The sequence below is a fragment of the Hyperolius riggenbachi genome, chromosome 3 (genome assembly GCF_040937935.1).
Source record: "Hyperolius riggenbachi isolate aHypRig1 chromosome 3, aHypRig1.pri, whole genome shotgun sequence".
NCBI classification, from domain to species: domain Eukaryota; kingdom Metazoa; phylum Chordata; class Amphibia; order Anura; family Hyperoliidae; genus Hyperolius; species Hyperolius riggenbachi.
The window spans coordinates 412,516,834-412,536,915 of NC_090648.1; the positions used below are offsets into that span (position 1 = coordinate 412,516,834).

General features: G+C 44.4%; 1 protein-coding gene across 3 annotated transcripts in view; it reads left to right on the plus strand.

The window, feature by feature from the left end:
• Positions 1-15,053, plus strand: part of RAD50 (RAD50 double strand break repair protein) — a 167,439-nt gene extending 152,386 nt beyond the window's left edge. For all 3 annotated transcript variants that reach the window (XM_068277463.1, XM_068277462.1, XM_068277461.1), the window contains exons 23-26: positions 6,326-6,411; positions 7,168-7,310; positions 10,933-11,066; positions 14,413-15,053. In XM_068277463.1, the coding sequence (XP_068133564.1) occupies positions 6,326-6,411; positions 7,168-7,310; positions 10,933-11,066; positions 14,413-14,599 (550 nt within the window). In that variant the 3' untranslated portion in view covers positions 14,600-15,053. The remainder of the gene's footprint in view (positions 1-6,325; positions 6,412-7,167; positions 7,311-10,932; positions 11,067-14,412) is intronic.
• The last annotated feature ends 5,029 nt before the right edge of the window (positions 15,054-20,082 follow it).

The following is a 20,082-nucleotide window of genomic DNA, read 5'->3' on the forward strand; positions in this document are numbered from 1 at the left end:
GGGAGTGGGTACAAGAGGAAAAAAAAATATTTGAAAAAGAGCTTATAGTTTTTGAGAAAATTGATTGTAAAGTTTAAAAGGAAAAACTGTCTTTTAAATGTGGAAAATGTCATGTTTCTTTGCACGATTTTTTTCGCCATGCAGTCATAAATGTAATACAGAGAAGAAGTTCCAGGAAAAGGGACCGGTAACACTAACCCAGCACCAGCAGCAGCACACGTGATGGAACAGGAGGAGGCGCAGGAGGAGAAGGCCACGCTTTGAGACACAACAACCCAGGCCTTGCATGAGGACAAGAAGCGTGCGGATAGCATGCTTTGTACCGCCGTGCAGTCATAAATGTAATAAAGATAAGTGGTTCAATAAACAGGGACCACGCGGCAACGCTAACCCAGCAGCAGCAGACGTGATGGAACAGGAGCAGGCGCAGGAGGAGAAGGCCATGCTTTTTGAGACACAACAACCCAGGCCTTGCATGAGGACAAAAAGCGTGCGGATATAGCAGCAATGCTTTTTGCCGCCATGCAGTCATAAATGTAATTCAGATGAGAGGTTCAATAAACAGGGACCGGAAACGCTAAACCATCCCAGATGTTCATTGGTCATGTTACTTGGTTGGGGTCCTGGAGTGTTGCGTAGTCGTTTCCAATCCAGGATTGATTCATTTTAATTTGAGTCAGACGGTCTGCATTTTCTGTGGAGAGGCGGATACGCCGATCTGTGACGATGCCTCCGGCAGCACTGAAACAGCGTTCCGACATAACGCTGGCTGCCGGGCAAGCCAGCACCTCTATTGCGTACATTGCCAGTTCGTGCCAGGTGTTTAGCTTCATGCCCGGTTTCAGGTCCAGCGGTGCCAGCCACAAATCCGTCTGTTCCTTTATTCCCCTCCAAATTTCCTCCCCTGTGTGCTGCTTATCCCCAAGGCAGATCAGCTTCAGCAACGCTTGCTGACGCATGCCAACAGCTGTGCTGCACTGCTTCCACGATCCTACTGCTGCTGGTGCTGGGTTAGCGTTTCCGGATGAGGTACAGCTTTGAGATGCGTTGGAGGAGAAGGAGTCAGAGAGGTAGGTGCTGCTGTTATTATCCAGTGGGAGGGACGGCGGTGCAGCTGTTTGCAGCGTGGGCAACACCCGCGCCGTAGCAGGTGAGGAATCGCTGGCAGGCTCCACAAGGTTCACCCAGTGCGCGGTAAGGGAGATGTATCGACCCTGGCCGAACGCACTCGTCCATGTGTCAGTGGTGAGGTGAACCTTGCAGGCAACGGCATTCTTCAAGCTTCGGGTTATTTTGCTGACCACGTGCTCATGCAACTCAGGCACTGCAGAGCGCGCAAAGTGGTAGCGGCTGGGAACCACGTAACGTGGGATGGCCACTGACATCATGCCCTTGAAGCTGTTTGTCTCCACCACTCGATATGGCAGCATTTCGCAGGCCAGAAGCTTGGCTATGCTGGCTGTTACTGCCACGGCCCGGGGGTCATTTGCTGGCAATTTCCTCTTGCGCTCAAACATCTCCGAGACAGACAACTGAACCGTAGGGCTGCACACCGAAGGGCTGTTGGTTGTTGTGTTTGATGAACACTGGGAGACCTCCGGAAAGTGACAGTGTCAGCGTCGTCTGATGTTTGTGAATGTTGTGAACCACGCAATGGCTGGGCTACTGCTGCTGCTGAGGCGGGTCTGGTGGTGAGTCTGGTGAACCCAAGGGAGGCAGTGTTGCTGGTGGTACCCTGTCCTGCCGCGTTTGCCCACAGAGTGGGATGTTTGGATAGCATGTGGCGGCTCATGCTGGTGGTGGAGAGGTTGTTAATACTTTTCCCCCTGCTCAGGCGGGTCTTGCACACCTTGCAAATCGCCATGGTAACATCCTCAGTGCAGTCTTCAAAGAAAGCCCAGACTTTGGAGCACCTGCCTTGCTGGCGATTTCTGTTTGCGCCTCTTTTGCCTCTCACTTGAACTTCCTTGCGCGCCGCCTACCTTGTGGCACAAGGCGAACTCGTGCAGAAGTGGGTTCTTCAACAGACTCATCTGTGCTGCTGCTACGACGGCGATATTCTCGTTTACAAACAAAATCTGGGTCTATGTCCACATTGTCCATACCCTCCTCTTCCATCTCCTCAAACTCGTCATATGTCATTGTGGGGGGCCACCGCCGTGGAGTAGAGCTCCCCAGAACAACCTCTGCGCAGCTCACTTCAACGTTGTCTGGTTATCTGGCAGTTGTGTGCGTGGTGTCGCTGCCGGTTGTGTCAGCTTTGTGCCCACTGGCTCCTTGTAACTGGCTGAGGACTCGGACCTCGTGCGTGATGTGCTGGTGCTGCTTAACCCACTGCTGGACGCTTGAGAGGTCATCCAAGTAATTATCTGGTCCTGTTGTTTTGGATCTGTGAGGGTGGTTGTCCTGGACAACATGGGCGGTATTGAGTGGGTTTTCTTGGGTGCTCCCCTGTGGCCTGTACGTGAACCGTCAGGGGAAACACCTCTTCCCTTGCCCCTCCCTCTTTCACCGGATTTCTTCCTCATTTCACTTATCCTTAAAGTACACGCTGACTGGCAGCAGTACAGTGGCAGTACAGAAATGCTATACAGTGGTGGGTGAGCGGTGTACCACTATTGCCAGCAGCGACACAGAGCACATTGCTATACAGTGGCGGGTGAGCGGTGTACTACTGTTCCCAGCAGACACAGAGTGGCAGTAAACACAATGCTATATAGTGTGGCTGAGCCGTGTACACAGAGTGGCAGTAAACACAATGCTATATAGTCTGCTATATAGTCACCCCGAACGGGGTGATGTTCTGCAGAACCCGAACAGTGGCGAACACTGTTCGCCCAACACTACTGGGAACGCAGATTTTAGTACCTAAACACACGATACAACATGTTTTCCGGGGTCGGACTCTGAGGCACATGCAGATGGTCCCGATCATCATCCTCATCATACAACTCTTCTCCTGATTCTGACCCACCCACCACCTCTGCCACCCCAACATCCCCAGACACAGACCCCTCATCGTCCTCAACATTAACTTGGGATGCTGGCCTGAGCCAGACCTCCTCCTCCACATCAGGCCCCATCATCTCCTCAATGGCAGCCCTCATTAATCGCTCTGGCGACGGACCGATGGACACAACGTTCTCCTCCGGGGAGGGCTGCTGCTGACCACTGGCTGCTGGGGTGGATGTTATAGCTTGCGTGGGGCGTTGGCTGTTGCTGTTGTTGGGAGTGCTGCTCACAGCGGAGGTCTCTGAGGAACTCATGGTGAGCTCATATAGTGGTTGGCGGTGAGTGGAGTATTACTGATCCCAGCAATATACACACTGACTGGCAGAGTACGCAATGCTATATAGTGTGGCTGAGCGGTGTACACAGAGTGGCAGTAAACACAATGCTATATAGTCTGGCTGAGCGGTGTACACAGAGTGGCAGTACACACAATGCTATATAGTCTGGCTGAGCGGTGTACACAGAGTGGCAGTACACACAATGCTATATAGTCTGGCTGAGCGGTGTACACAGAGTGGCAGTAAACAATGCTATATAGTGTGGCTGAGCCGTGTACACAGAGTGGCAGTAAACAATGCTATATAGTCTGGCTGAGCCGTGTACACAGAGTGGCAGTACACACAATGCTATATAGTGTGGCTGAGCCGTGTACACAGAGTGGCAGTAAACAATGCTATATAGTCTGGCTGAGCGGTGTACACAGAGTGGCAGTAAACACAATGCTATATATAGCGTGGCTGAGCGAGGTACACAGTGGCAGTACACACAATGCTATATAGTCTGGCTGAGCCGTGTACACAGAGTGGCAGTACACACAATGCTATATAGTCTGGCTGAGCCGTGTACACAGAGTGGCAGTAAACAATGCTATATATAGTGTGGCTGAGCGAGGTACACAGTGGCAGTAAACAATGCTATATATAGTGTGGCTGAGCGAGCGGTGTACTACTGTTCCCAGCAGCGACACACAATGACTGGGGGGGACCCTGGCTAGCGTGGCTGGAGAGCGAACTACCCTGCCTGCCTACCCAAAGCTAAACCCACAGAGAAATGGCGGAGATATGACGTGGTTCGGGTATTTATTTACCCGAACCACGTGACCGTTCGGCCAATCAGAGCGCGTTCGGGTCCGAACCACGTGACCCGTTCGGCCAATCACAGCGCTAGCCGAACGTTCGGGGAACGTTCGGCCATGCGCTCTTAGTTCGGCCATGCGGCCGAACGGTTTGGCCGAGCACCATCAGGTGTTCGGCCGAAGTCGAACATCACCCGAACAGGGTGATGTTCTGCAGAACCCGAACAGTGGCGAACACTGTTCGCCCAACACTATTCATCACCAGAGTCTGCTTTATGTCATGTTGAGGATTCTATTGATCTTATCAATTTAGATAGGATGCCTGGGAAAGCCTCCTCAGTAACAGTTAAGGCATCTAATTACATTTATGTTTGCTAAAGAATGGTTCTACTCTGTATGTCAGTGTATATAAGCTGTGTTTTTCAGTTCTGGTCAGGAACCAGTCCGACGAAGGCTTTTTATAAGTCGAAAGCTCACTGTTTATCCATCTCTAAGTTAGCCAATAAATGGTATCATCCTGATTCAAAACTTCTCACCATATACACCCACAGCAATAATAGCCCAAGACAGAGCTGAAGCGCCTGCCAAACAAAGTGCGTTAAATACACAGTGTGGAAAGCAACAATTGGTCTCACCTGTGGCACACCCCCTTCCGGATATTATTCATGCTCATGCCCTGGACAAATGTGCCTGTTAATTGCAGCGCCATACTAATGAATAGAGCATACTGCGTGCTGTATGATCCAATGATTCTGCGTGGTGGCTCTTAAAAGATGTGTGTTGTTTTAGCTATTAGCAGGCTTCACTAGGTTGTCGGTAAATGATGCCTTGGTCCTGCCAACACCTGATTGTAAATATGTGAATTTTTTTTCTGCTTTTAGCATGTGCCTTTTTTTTGTTTTGTTTTGTTTTTGTTTGTTTTTTCTTACTTTGTATATGAAGCAGCTCTGTTTTACTATGCATTGATATGTTGTAAAGAAAATGTAATAACATTTTTTATGACACAAAGAAGTAGTATCAAAATTATTCGGTGTACTTTTTTTGCTTCCTGGTGGCTTAAAGCGACACTGAAGAGGAAAAAATAAACAACTTATGATATAATGATTTGTATGTATAGTACGGATAATTAATAGATCATATGTAGAAAAGAAAGTCTCATTTTTTTATTTTCTTTTTTTAAATCTGTCCTCACTGTTTCTTTGATGTATAAGTGCTTCAGAAAACAGGACTGTTTACGACCCAAGTTGGGTCAAAGAGCTCAGAGAAATTCTTTTGCATAGTTAACAACTTAAGTTTTTTAACTCTTCCTGTACTGGAAAACAACACGAGACTCCTTTATTTGCTACTAAAGTTCTATTTCTTAGCTGTACTACACATACAATTCATTATCTCATACATTTATCATCACTCCAGGTTTGCAAATGGAACATTTTTTACTAGGAACAGATTTCCAATAGATTTCAGTTTGAAATCTATTGAAAATCGATCTGATGGCATTTTTTTGCCATCAGATTTCCATTAGGGCCAATGCAAAATGATAAGCAATCTCAACAGATCGACCTAGATTTTCCAGCCTGCCAGATCGATTGAAATCGATCGAAATCGGCCGCAAACCGGTCGATTGGCCAATTTGCAATTGATCGATTGATTTTGATCAATTGATCGGCCAAAAATCAGCTGAGTGTATGGGCACCTTAAAGCGGAATATAACCCTGCATTTCAACTTTGCTCTAAAACATTATTTACAGTATATTATATGCAACCAGCATTTTTTTTTTACTAGACCAGCATTGAAAGGGTTACACAGGGCTTTAAAGTTCCTGGAAATTTCTGCAGACGCATCCGAACCTGAAATAGATACATTTTGTTTACATAAATGTATCTAAGTGTTGAATGTTACACACTTTGGCTGTCCTCCAGCTCAGTCAGAGAGATGATTCACATTCAACACTTAGATACATTATGTAAACAAAATGTATCTATTTCAGGTTTGGATGCGTCTGCAGAAATCTCCAGGAACTTTAAAGCTCTGTGTAACCCTTCCAATGCTGGTCTAGTAAAAAAAAAATGCTGGTTGCATATAATATACTGTAAATAATGTTTTAGAGCAAAGTTGAAATGCAGGGTTATATTCCGCTTTAAGTCTTGTAGCTTGATTTTCCTATCTTAAATGCATCCACACTCAAGGTCTTTTTTATGTCTGTTTCTAATGTGTATACCTATGTTTTATTTTTATAGAGCCATAATGAAGTTCCATAGTATGAAAATGGAAGAAATTAATAAGATAATTCGAGATCTTTGGCGTAGCACCTATCGAGGGCAAGGTACTCCATCTTTGAAAATTTTTGACTAGAGAGGCTTATTCAGTTGTAAAGACGTCTTGTCATCAGTTTGCCAATTTCCCATTTATATCACGTGCATGTATGATAAATACACAAGCCATTTACAGCTGAAAGCACATTTGTCATGATCCAGTTTGATTTGTTTTCATAGCATAGAAGACAATGTGGATTTCCCTACAGCCAATATATTTTGTTTTGTTCTCATTACCATCTATATTTCATAGACCTTTTGGCTACCTGGCCTCTGGATTTTTTCAATCTGTCCTATTAGATCAGGGGTCCCCAAACGTTTTTGGTTGAGGGCCGGGTCAACATACTTTAGACTGCTTTGGGCCAGAGTATACATAAAATGTATATTCTATATGTGGACCACCAATATTTAAAGATGTAGCTGACCGCATCTATAAGTGATACATTTTGTGTTTGGGGGGCCGGTAAAAAAGCCTCAGGGGGCCACATTCGGCCCGCGGGCCTTAGTTTGAGGACCACTGTATTAGATTATGCTTATTATAATGTATAGAACGTCTTGCTTTTCATGTATGCAATGTCTGTATTCATATTTTGTACAGAAATGTTATTTATAATGTACAGTGCACATTGTAAAGACATTCGTGTAAATTTGTTGTGAAGTTATCATGCAAAAGTAAATACAGTACTACTTATAAAAGCATACAAAACCAACTGCAGTTCCAGCTACAGTGGTATAGTGATCATTGTTACATGTTTGGTTTGTTGCAGACATAGAATACGTCGAGATCCGGTCTGATGCTGATGAATCTGCTTCAGCTATAGATAAAAGGAGGACATACAACTACAGGGTAGTTATGATCAAAGGAGACACTGCTCTGGATATGAGAGGGCGCTGCAGTGCTGGGCAAAAGGTACAGAAACTCAATTTTTTTGCGTGTTCAATTATACCCCATAAACACAGGGTCTGAAGGTAAATATATTTGACGTGCAGCTGCGATTGCAAACATTTCTTATTCACCTTTTAGTTAGGATTCTACATTGTTGATTGTATAGTAGAAGAAATCGGACATAGCAGGATGGTTGGAATCAGAATGACCAACATCACCACAACAATATTATTTTTATTTTCATTGCTGTGCAAAATAATTAGACATGGGTGAATATTACAAAGGTGGTGTATATTAAATGACAAAGTAACTAATACAGAAAGTTGTCCAACAAAAACAAATTACATAGTTACATAGTTGGCTGTGTTGAAAAAAAGACATGTCCATCGAGTTCAACCAAAAAATATGGTATAACACTAGGCTGCACCCCTTACATATCTCAAATCATTTAGAGGGAGCCTAAAAACTGTACAACATAAATAAACGGCGGTTTTACTATCAAACAGTCTGCCAGCAACGATCGCTGCCATCAGACTGTTAATGGAGCTCCGCTTCATTAGCAGGGATACGCATGCATCTGCACGCGATCCCCTGCAAAACATTCCCCCCGGACTTAGGACTTGACAGCAGTCTGCGGTAGGCGGTCCTGGGGGAGCCACCTTGTGGCCGCCTTTCGCTGTTAGGCGCTCGTAAGGTGGTCATCATGGTTGCGGCTGTATAAGTCAACATTTTTCTTTTTAATTTGTTTGGATAACCAAAGCAAAAACAAATCAGTCATTGCAGTACACCAAATGCTTTGATGGTGTTAGCAATGAACAGAGCATACCATGTGGGGTAAGGAGTACAACGCTCTCTCTTTGGTTATACTATTCCCTACCCTACCCCCATAGTGACAGATCACGTTACTTTTTCTCACGATGGTCAGGGCTGTAAGATGCCACTGATCATCATAAAGATCCATGCAAAATCTCTTTACTGCTGTGCAGAAGCATTGCTTATTTTACCAGCCGACACCAGCTACAAACATGAAGTGGATAATTAGTCAGTAGGGCAGTCACATACTTATGGTGGCCACTAACGATCCAATCTATTTCATCCAATCTTACCATTTCTATGTAATATAAGGGAACTGCCTAAATTATCCATTTAGTATAGTCACTCAATATACCATTATACTACATAGATTTGATAAGATTGGATGAAAAAGATTGGATCATTAGTGGCCACCTTAAGATGCTCTTTTCAGCTGACAAAAGAACCAGCAGTAGTGTTTTCTTATTCTTCTGCATACATGTTGATTACTTTGTAACTCAAAAAAGTGTATGGCAAGCACCAATGTTGGACCAGAGAGAAGTTCCGACGTGCTGTGGACTCCAGTCACCTGTGCACCACAGGTGTCTCCCAGATAATATTCCAACGAGTCAGTACCGTCTTCGATAAAAGCTCTTTTATTAGAAATCAATAAAATTCCATAGTATGCAGGCTCTCAGCTGCTGAGAGTCTGCATACTATGGAATTTTATTGATTTCTAATAAAAGAGCTTTTATTGAAGACGGTGCAGACTGGTTGGAAGATTACTTTGTAACTGACAGAAGATAAATCTACAGTAAATAAACCACCAGAAGGCAATGTGCTGTTCCTTCAGCCATCAAAGCAGAACATAGTGTTCTGTGCCAGCCAGATGATTATCCCCTCACAGTCAGCACACATCCTCAATCCATCAGTGGAGCAACAGTTCAGCCACTACTGGAGCTTATCAGTGTCATAAACCCACATATGGAGAGATAATAATGGAGGAAGGATGTGGAGGCTAATAATTTGAACAATGAAAAGGAGATTAGAGCTGTATCCTCTACGATAATGGTGCAGCTTGATGAATCAGGCCCTAAGTCTGATGTTTTTCTAAAAAAAAAATTAATTGCTTGCTGTAGCGACCCTTATGATTGAATAGTTGGATTTTGAAATGTTTTGGGCCAGGTGGGATAGTTATATGCACAGTACGGAATAGGTAGACAAGTATGTATTGTATGTTATGCTAGAATGTAGTTACCCTGGGATTTTTGTTGTTTAGAAAAAATGAGCAGAAGACCTCCACACATTGTCACCTTCCTACCCCTGGTGCTTCTTTCTGTCCCCCAGAGTCTCCCTGTCCCTCGTGTGTCACCCTTTCTGCCTCCTCTTGTCCCACTGTGCCTCTCTGTCCCCCTACCTGCCTCCCCCTGACCCCATCTGCCACCTTCCATCCTTATGTGTATCTTTCTGCCCACCTCTGTGCCTCCTTTAGAACAACTGTGCGTTCTCGTGCCTCCTTTGCTGTCTCCCCCGTGCCTTTCTCTCACCACCCTTTTAGCAATATAAATGCCTAACGTTTCAGCAGCAAATGGTCAGCAGTCAAATAAATGGCTGTGTGCTCGACTTGCTGCATCTTCTTTCTCCAACACCCAAGCCAGAGAGAACCTAGCCCTTTAACTTAACCACTTCAGCACCACAGGGTTTTTTGCTTAAAAACCAGAGCAATTTTCACATTTCAGCGCTCCTCCCATTCATTCACCAATAACTTTATTGCTACTCATCAGATGTAAATGATCTATATCTTGTTTTTTTTGCCACAAATTATGCTTTGTGATGGTGATATTTGCTTTTAGTAATTATGTTATTATCTGTGCATTTTAAAGGGAAAAATGAGGAAAAAAAGAAAAAATACACTATTTCTCAATTTCCATCCACTATAGTTTTCAAATAAACAATGTTACCATAGGTAAAACCCACACATTGTATTTGCTAATTTGTCCTGGTTATCTCAACATTTAAATAATGTTCCTAGTACAATGTATGGCGATAATATATTAGTTTCTGGTTTGTGTTTTTTGTTTTCTCATTGTACTCTATCAGTAATTAAAAGCCCTTATCTTCATGATTAACAGTAATACACTCTCATGGCATACATATTTTAAAAGCTAAGTCCCTAGGGTAACTATGTATTCTCTTTTCAATGCTATCACTTTTGTTTTTGTTTTTTTACAAATATTTATTTAGGGGTATAGAGTACATGAAAATAACAGTTTTATTGCTTTTCATTCAGTTTTCCGGTAAAACAAAATCACATGACTTAGCCCTCAGTTGTCAAACAACACAACATCTATTCTCTCACTTGTCACGGTTAAAATGATACCCTATATACATAATCAGATAGCTTATTGGGCATACAGCACACTGTTTACCACAAGTACGCCTATCTACTCCCCTGAGCTTCAGATGAAGTTTTGTGGGGAGTAGATAAGCGTAGCAAGGGAGGGGAAGTGGTTAATGAGTGTAATGTAGTGTGGCAGAGCCAGCTGTAATCCCTGTTGAAGCCATGCCTCCATAAAACTTACAGCCATTTGAAAGGCTGTCCCCCACTTCAGAAATGTTAGTGCGATCATAGCTGTCCCTGCCCGTATATGATAACACAGTGACACATCATGGCCCGGGGAAGGGTAAGTATGGTGACCGTGCATTGCTGCCACCACTGATAGCTTGCCTCACAAATTAAAAAGTCGAATCGGATTGCCTGTGGGAAACCATACAGTTTTTACGTTGAAGGTGTATATATAATCTTAAGAACACAAATGAAGGAAGCTTTGTAAAAGACTTCTTTATTCTACAGGTTCTGGCATCTCTTATTATTCGTCTGGCACTGGCAGAGACATTTTGTTTGAACTGTGGAATACTGGCCCTGGATGAACCTACTACAAATCTGGATCGGGAGAATATTGAATCTCTTGCTCATGCATTAGTCGAGTGAGTTAAGGCAATGCCACTTCTTTCTAACGTAAAAGGTTGAGTTCCACAGGTGGGGAGTACTCTTCTGCCCTGAAGGTGAAACTACTTAGAAAGTTAGGCAACGCTTTGATCATCACTAGTGGTGAGGTGTACCCAATGCATTTTGCTATTTTTCATCAATGCACCATTTTTATTGACATGTAGAACAGCTCAAGCACATTTGTTTGTTATTTTTCCATGGCACAAATGAAAAAGTGGTTCTAGTTTGGTTTTGTTAAACTGAAATTCATTAAGGAGAGGGAACCCACGCTGTCTGTTTTTGATGAAATGTATACAATGTGTGTACAGAAAGACTGTGTACTTCAGCAAAGTGTCATTTTATCCAGTTTAAAAAAAACGATTTTCTTAAAGGTCTATTCTCATTTTTGTTTACCATGTTCCTACTGATACCTATGCTGAACACATGTGGCATATTATTATTATGGAAAATGCCTTCGGAACATGGAAGTTGGTACATGAAATTGGATATTTTTCTGCAGAACACCGAATTTCAACGAAATCGTAATTCGGCTGTTCCGATTAACCCCAATCAGGAAGCATCCAACAAAGTAATTTTTTGTATGTTTTAAAACTCTTGTTAGAAGGAAAGTATTAGCTTATTTATTTTGTCATTTCATGGCCTGGAAAGGATTAGACTTCAGCAGCCTCTCTAATTTTTGCACAAATGTTTTAAAGGGACTCAGAGCTCTACTTAAAAAGTAAAATAGTACTCACCCGGGGCTTTCTTTAGTCCAGCGCTGGTCGGGAGGTCCCACGACGGCGTCCTGGCTCCTCTCCTAGGCCCTGCTCCGGAATGGCTGGACGGCGGCAGCCCGGCAACACTCGGCCGAGGGTCGGGCTCCTTCTTCCTGGTATGATGCGGCTGATGTCACCACGCCGGCGGCCGGCGTGGAAGTACGGCGCATGCGCGCTTTAATCGCGCATGCACAGTACTTTCACGCCGGCCGCCATGATGACGCGAGGCGGTCGTCGTGGTGACATCAGCCGCGTCATACCAGGAAGAAGGAGCCCGACACTCGGCCAAGTGTCGCCGGGCTGCCGCCGTCCAGCCATTCCGGAGCGGGGCCTAGGAGAGGAGCCAGGACGCCGTCGTGGGACCTCCCGACCAGCACTGGACTAAAGAAAGCCCCGGGTGAGTACTATTTTACTTTTTAAGTAGAGCTCGGAGTCCCTAGACCCGTGTAGGCTCTCAATTACAGAGCTTGATTTTGCAGCAACTGAGGGGCCTACACAGCCAAAATAATGATAGTTCTTTTCATGGTGAGTGCAGGGTCTAACTTTGATAGTGATATTCCTCAAAAAGAAAAAAAAAGTTGGAATTTCCATTTAACTAGACACCTATTTTTAGGCTGGATGATCAAAAGGCACTTACACAGTAGAAGGACTGTGAGCTTATGCACTAATTTAGCTCTTGCTTGTACAAGTTAGGCTTGGTTTACACTGGTGTGCAATGTGCCAGTATCTTTGTTGCCATCCAGTTTTTGTGCTGTTGAATGCCATTTCATCCAATGGCACAACATCTGCATGGCAACAAAGATACTGGCACATTGCCGATGCATTGTTATTTTATTGAAATTGTACAGTATTTTCATGGCAACAGACATGGGGCACAGCACACAGGCCAATGTAAACTGAGCTAAACGCTGCAAATCCTGCAAGCCCCTGTGGGTCAAAAATTAGAACTGGCGGCTTGTCAGACCCCTACCATATAACAATAACATTTCTTTAGCGCTTTTCTCCCATACAACTCAAAGTGCTTAGGCTCTCTCAGATTCAGTAGTTGGTAGTAGAATGAAGTATATTCACACAACAAAAATTATATTTCTGCAAATGCCAAACTGAACAGGTGGGTTTTCAGTCTGGATTTAAAGACATCCAGGGATGGAGCTGTCCTGATCTGCTGAGGTAAGGAGTTCCATAACTTAGGAGCAGCATGACAGAAGGCTCTGGGACCAAAAGTTTCCAGGTGGACTCTGGGTATGACTAGATTATTTGAACCTGTGGATTTGAGATTGCAGGGATTGCTACGCAGCTGCAACATTTCTTTCATGTATCCATGGCCCAGATTATGTAGTGATTTAAAGGTCAGTAGGCTGATCTTAAATAGGACCCTCTGTTTTATAGGTAGCCAGTGAAGGGAGTGCAGGACTGGCGTTATACATGCTTAGAGCTGTGTAGATCCGTGCCTCCTATTCCCAGTGGTGAAGACTGCAAGTAAAGTTGTTCTGTTGTCATGCACTTCCCTCCGATCAGAAGGACTTCAGTTTTATCAGCATTTAGTCTAAGTCAGTTGTCGCTCATTCATTACTGTAGTTCGCCTAAGCAGGCGTTTATATTTGGAATTTGTTCTGTCACACCTGGCTTGAAGAAAATATATAGTTGGGTGTCGTCAGCATAGCAGTGGTATGTCAGGCCATGTTTTTGGATTAGTTTTCCAAGCGGTAATATGTAAATCGTGAAAAGCAGGGGAGAAAGGAATGAGCCCTGGGGCGACCCATACTTAAGTGGTACAGAGGTAGACAGTAAGGGCCCCATAGACACTTTTTGGGTTCTGCCACTCAAGAAGGATTGGAACCATTGAAAAGCTATGCAATCAATGCCACAGTATTCCTGTAGCCTGCTTATTAAGATGTCATGGTCATCTGTATCAAAGTCTGCAGAAAGGTCTAGCAGTATAAGGATGGAGCACTCTCCTCTGTCTCTTGCCATGAGCAGGTGGTTGCAGATTTGGATGAGGGCAGTTTCAGTGCTGTGATGTTTCCTGAAACCAGACTGGAATGGGTCATAGCTGTTGTTTTGTAGGATTTTGGCTTCTAGCTGGAGGTATACGGCTTTTTCAATTACCTTACCCAGAAAGGGAAGGTTAGAGACAGGTCTACCTTGTCAACTACATTGGTGTAGATGGAGGATATGACATGGGTTGGATGTGTTTGCATTTCAGCTACTCAGAAGGATAGGCAGATAGGGAGCCTGCTGGGGCTGCTCTCTAGATCCCATTTTGCAGCAGCACATGGCTGACAATACATCCAAAAACTACCTCTGCTAATTAATTACAGTCAGGTATTTTAAAGTCTTGGTTTCAGCTACTTCGGCAAAGCAGCTAGGTATAGTCATTTCACTACTATGGTTGTGCATTCAGTTTAACATGGGGAACCACCTAAAATAAAGAGAAATCGTATATTTTTGGGCAAATGTATGTGGATAGAAGTGTTTTGATTTTGTCCCTTCTACAGATAAATAATTTTCCACAGTCATAAAATTATTCCAATGTGATAAATGTTGTGTTGTGAAATTCTATTTTCAGGATCATCAAAAGTCGTTCTCGTCAAAGAAATTTTCAGCTGCTTGTGATTACACACGATGAAGACTTTGTAGAGCTTCTGGGACGCTCTGAATATGTAGAAAACTTCTACCGGATTAAAAAGAACATGGACCAGTGTTCTGAAATTGTTAAGTGCAGCATCAGCTCCCTAGGATCTTATGTACATTAGAAATAGTTTATGGGACTAAACTAAGCAGTGGATGCCATTCACTGTCATACCTGAGAATATTTTGAAGTGCCTTTATTATTTCATTTGCAAAGTCTGTTCTGACTTTCAATTTCACAACTACTTCGCATGTAGAAATGCAGCAATGATAAATTAATTGGAGCCTCAAGTTGTTGTCTACTACATATGGGCTTGTATGTGCCCAGTGCACTAACTTGCTTTGGTTTGATGTTTTTTTTTACCTCTAAGTTTGATAGAGGTAGTCATTTACAATGCTGTGACACATTACAAATAAGTGGCCAATGTTTTCTGCTGTGTAGTTATGCAAATAGGAATAGAATGTTTAATCTTGCATTTTTTAAGACATAGATGTACATTTTTGTTCATGGATACAATACTATACCATATGTGTTCGGTTCCAGTAAAGTATCTCTGCTTCTACAGCAGAGGTCTGTCAGACCGTGCAGATGTCCCATCTTTCCTGTACACTCTCTGTGGTCCAGGCAGTCTCACAGACACCTACCCCAGAACTGCTGTGAGCTTTCATTGCATGGACACTAAGGGCACATTCTAACACTACTACACTGTTAAAAACCGACTTGCACTATAAGTAAAGAAACAAGTGCTAAAGAAATCACCAATCATATCTGATCCAGGATTTATCACTGTGCTGTCAACACCATGCAGTTTGTCCTGATACTATTCTTGAAGGGTAGGAAAATTTAGGCCTACAATCCATCCACATTGCAGCATTTCACATATTTTCCTCCTTCTTTCCTATAGTTAGCCTGTGCGACCCGCTTTCTGGGCATTTCGACCCGCTGCCCACTTATTGGCTGCCCAATGCCGCCATGCGGAGTGGGCTGCAGGTAGCTATTATAGTTACCTGTCCGGACAGCTAGATTGCCTTCTCTTCTCCTCCATCCACGTCGGCACTGCACTCCTGCTCTGGCTTCTGATCACATGACATGATGTGATCATAACTCAGAGGATCTAAACTTGAGAAAAGCTGCCTGCTACTGGTGGGAAGTCTCAAAAGACTCTATATCTCATAAATGAAAAATGAACATTCCAAACTTCTCATTGAAGATAAGTACATTTTATTAGGTACATATCCCTTTAAAAACAGTTAAAAAACAACAAATACATAAAATCTCCCAAACGTTGCTTATAAGCAATACATCTCCCAGCCACAAAATTGATATGATTGCAAATAATTAATATGTCAGGTAAACCTCAAAAAACCAAAGTGCTAGTGCAAAAATGACGTGCTTGACATATTTATATATATATACACCGACCCACAGCACGCAACCCTAAACACAACACCCAACACTCGTTTCGAGTAAGCCGTGACTATCTGTGCTTAACTGACCCGATGCAGGCCTGTAGTGTGTAGTGCAGCATTGCCACTATTTCCATGTGGCAATAATCATTGATCAGGCTCCTTAATGTACATATATATGCACCTAATGCACATTTGTTGTTTTTGTGTTATTTGCATTTTTTCTGCTTCGTTCGTAATAATCAATGCTTTCTACATTTAGTTAATTAAAAGTAAAAAAAATGTAATTTTTGTTTTTCCTTAATTAAATAGCAGATTTTGCTCTAGAGCAGCGCTGGGCAAACTACGGCCTGCGGGTCGGATCCAGCACACGTGCGCTGTACATCTGGCCTGCCGATAGGCCGACGGATTCCTCTCTTTCCCCCCTCCCTCCCTGCAGAGCCGCGAGTTGGCGATTAGCGGGGGTTAACTCACCTACATAGCGCTTCCTGCATCACATCTCCATAGTTACAGGCCGTCACGTGACACGCGTCACATGCCAGCGTATTACTCACTGGCTGCCAGCGTGTGGTACGCTGGCATGTAATGTGGCGCATGTCACGTGACGACCTGTTACTATGGAGACGCGACACAGGAAGCGCTACATAGGAGAGTTAAACCCTGCTAATCGTCCTCTTGTGAGAGAGGACACGGCCAGGCATGTTAGGAATGCGGCCCAGGCCACGCATAGTTTGCCCAGGCCTGCTCTAGAACATATAGCAACTGCTTCTTTAATCAGTTCTCATTTCTTAGTACTATTAGGGGCCCCAGTGTTAGTGTTGGTAAGCCTGGTCCAACTCAGCCAAACCGTTGCCCTTGCTGTCTTCTTCAGGGTCATGTTGCATGAACTCCACTCCAGATAAGAATAAAGTCAAAATTACTATCCACCAACGTAAAGCTGCTGATTGACGGAAGTTTCTTTGGGAGAACCCTGGCTAGGTAACAATAAGTGTGCATCAGTCTGCCTTTGTAATAGAGCTAGTTCCAGATTCAAACCCTGCACGTTTCGATGATGCCTGCCATGGACCTCATACACTTGTGTAATTGACTCTGGAATACTGTGACCATTCTGAATAGACCACCATTCTGAATAGGCCAAAAGTGTTCAGAAATGCAGTGTTAAAGACATTCCATAATAATCTCAGCTGTTCCAAACAGTTGTTTTGGCCACGCCTAATGTTTTTGCTAACTCTCTAATGGTGTGTTTTGTTTTTTCAGCCTAATGATGGCTGGCTTCACTGATAGTGACAGCTCTTTGGATCTCATCTTGAGAGTTGGCAGCAACAGATTCCAAATGCAAATACTGTAGCACACTTGAAACAAACTCTGGAACTTTTATCTGCTCATTGTAATTGTGATAATGAGGGAATAACACACACCTGGCCATGGAACAGTTGAGAACAGGGCCGGATTTGTACTTTTCGCCACCCAAGGCCCACTATCAAAAACCGCCCCCCTCCCAGCAGCATTGCAGGTGGCGGTGTTCCGAATGCCTCCGAACGGAACTCGGATTTAAACTGCTGCGCATGTATGTGTGTCGGGGAGATATTTACTAACCCTGTCACTGCTTCTGTGCATTCTCCAGCTACTTCCTCCTTCAGTCAGGTGGGTGTAACTGGTGAGCTGCAATGCAACATGAAGAGCAGCGCACAGAAGCAACGGCAAGGGGGAGTTAAACCCCTCCTGCTGCCATGCACAATTATGAGATCTGTTTGTTATCTGTTATTTGAGATCTGTTCAGAAGCATTCAGAACAGCAGTACCAATCAGAACACTCATCCCTACTCCCAACAAAGGAAAACAATGAGCTTCAGTTGGTGTGATTTTAAAGCATACCTGAGATGGGAAAAATATCTATTTTACTTACTTGGGGCTTCTTTCAGCCCCCACCGTAGCCTTACAGATCCCTCTGTTGTGTCACTATCCCCCTCTGAAAGATCGCCAGTTGTGGGCTACAGCGCATGCATCTCCTTGTTTGTGCTCCCATGGCTGGGAGGATTCTGCTCATGCACAGAATGATCCAGACTGAATAAGTGCACAGCCTGGGTCGCATGCGCAGTAGCCCATGACTGGTCTAGCAGGCGAGCTTGTGGAAGGAGACAGTGGGACAAAGAAATGGACCAGAAGGACCTGTAAGGCTACAAGGGGTTGGAAAAAACCCCAGGTAAGTAAAATATAACTTTTCCCCCCTGTTTAAAGACAAAAAGCCACTACCCTCCCAGCACTCACACGTGCCATACACGGGGTTCTTGCAGCTTAATGGTTATGCGCAGCAGCTGCATCCTGGAATGTAGTGAGCATGCGCAGTTTGGCCGCTCTCGGCCGTGGCTGCTGTGTGTACAGCTGAGTAGGAGGGTGATATCACAGGGCATGGAGTGGGTAGAGCATTAGAGGGCCACAGTATCCCAACAGAGGGGACTACAGAAAATCAGAGTATGGGGAATAGTAAGATTCCCCCATGGTGGGGGGAAGGGGAGAAGACACAGTAAACATCACTAGGATAATATTGTTATTTTAACATGCAGAAGAAGAACTTCTGTTCACTTACAGCTGGCTGAAGAAGAAAACACCTGAAAGCTGGAGGGATGTGCACAGCGCTGGCAGCAGATAAACTTTTTTTCAATAGAGGCAAGTGGTTTTCGATGTCCTCTGATCCTGCACACTTGGGGATATAACCATCAGCCCCAGCGGCACCGCGAGACTCCCATCCACTACATACTCCTGTGAGCCAGGAGCTGTTGTCACATGGCGTAATCACGGGGCTAGGAGATCCGCCTGTTGCCCACCACACCACTAGAAGCTGGACTGGCTGGGAGAGACAGCCTGCAGGCTCTCTTGCTCGCTCTGCTCCAGCCTCCAGCTTTACTTCATGCCACACACATACTCTTCATAGCCGGTAATCGCAGCTGCCCCCACCTGACCTGCTGCTCACATAAAAGAGTCAGTCACAGAGCAAAGCGGGGCAGGCGGCTGCGGACTTGATGAGGTAGAACGAGCGGCTTACGAGAGCATCATATTTATGAAGGGTGACAGGTGCAGTTAACCTGTCACCCGCCCCACGAACTAAGTAATTTTGGCGCCCTAGTCCTGGGCTTTGGTTGCCTTCCCACAAATCTGGCCCTGGTTGAGAAGCCAATTTCCCCATGAGTCACCTCAGTTTGTAACACTCAAGTCAGATTATACAATAGGAGTATTCAGAGCAAATACGTTTTGCAGTCAAAAAGATTGTTAGGTTTTTTTGTTTGAGAATTTATTGCACAGTACACCTTGAGCATAACAGATAACCAATATTTTTTAACAGGGCAATAATTACTCTTAAGTTGCATACACGCGGATCGCTCAAGTCCGGTTTTATCAGCTGAACGACAGACTGTACACACGCCCGATTTGACGTCCGAACGACCGGTCATTTGGACGTCCAAACGACTGATCGTTTGCGCAAATCTGACGTGTGCACGCACCTTTAGGTTGAGCATTAATTAGAAGGACTTTATCTTGTTTGTTTTGGTGGCGTGCAGGATTTAAAAACATCTGGTTGTACCATTGTAGATCAGCTATGAGTAAGAACCAGTGAGATTTTAAACATGTCAGCTGATTTTTGTTACTTGTTGCTCCATTTTTTTTCATGTTCTGAATATAAAGTATGGATTTTAGGCCTAGTACTGATCTTCCCTCTCTCTTGCACCCTCACCATCTTCATAGGATTTAAAAGGTTACGTAGCAGCCAGATACATCTGATCAAATGCACTTAAAGGGAATGTCTGAGCTGCAAAATAAAATTACATCTACTTACCCGGCTTCCTCGAGCCCCTAGTAGCCGATATGTCCCTCCACTCAGCCGCTGGCTCCACTGCGCACACTCCTCACCACGTGCGAGTGATTGATACGGCGAGGGCACAGTAGAGGATGACCTGGTGAAGTTGGCCTCTGCCCCTTCGGGGAACGGGAGCCAGCGGCTGAGAGCGTAGCTGCGGTGAGGGACATAGCAGCTGCTAGGGGCTAGAGGAAGCCCCAGGTAAGTAGAATTTTATTTTGCAACTTGGACAATCCCTTTAATTAACTGATCACCAGCAATTGTGATGTAATCTATAAATGTTTGTGTAGTTTTTTTGCTGAGTATGCTAACACAACGTCAAGGAGGAAAGATACCAGGAATGACCTTA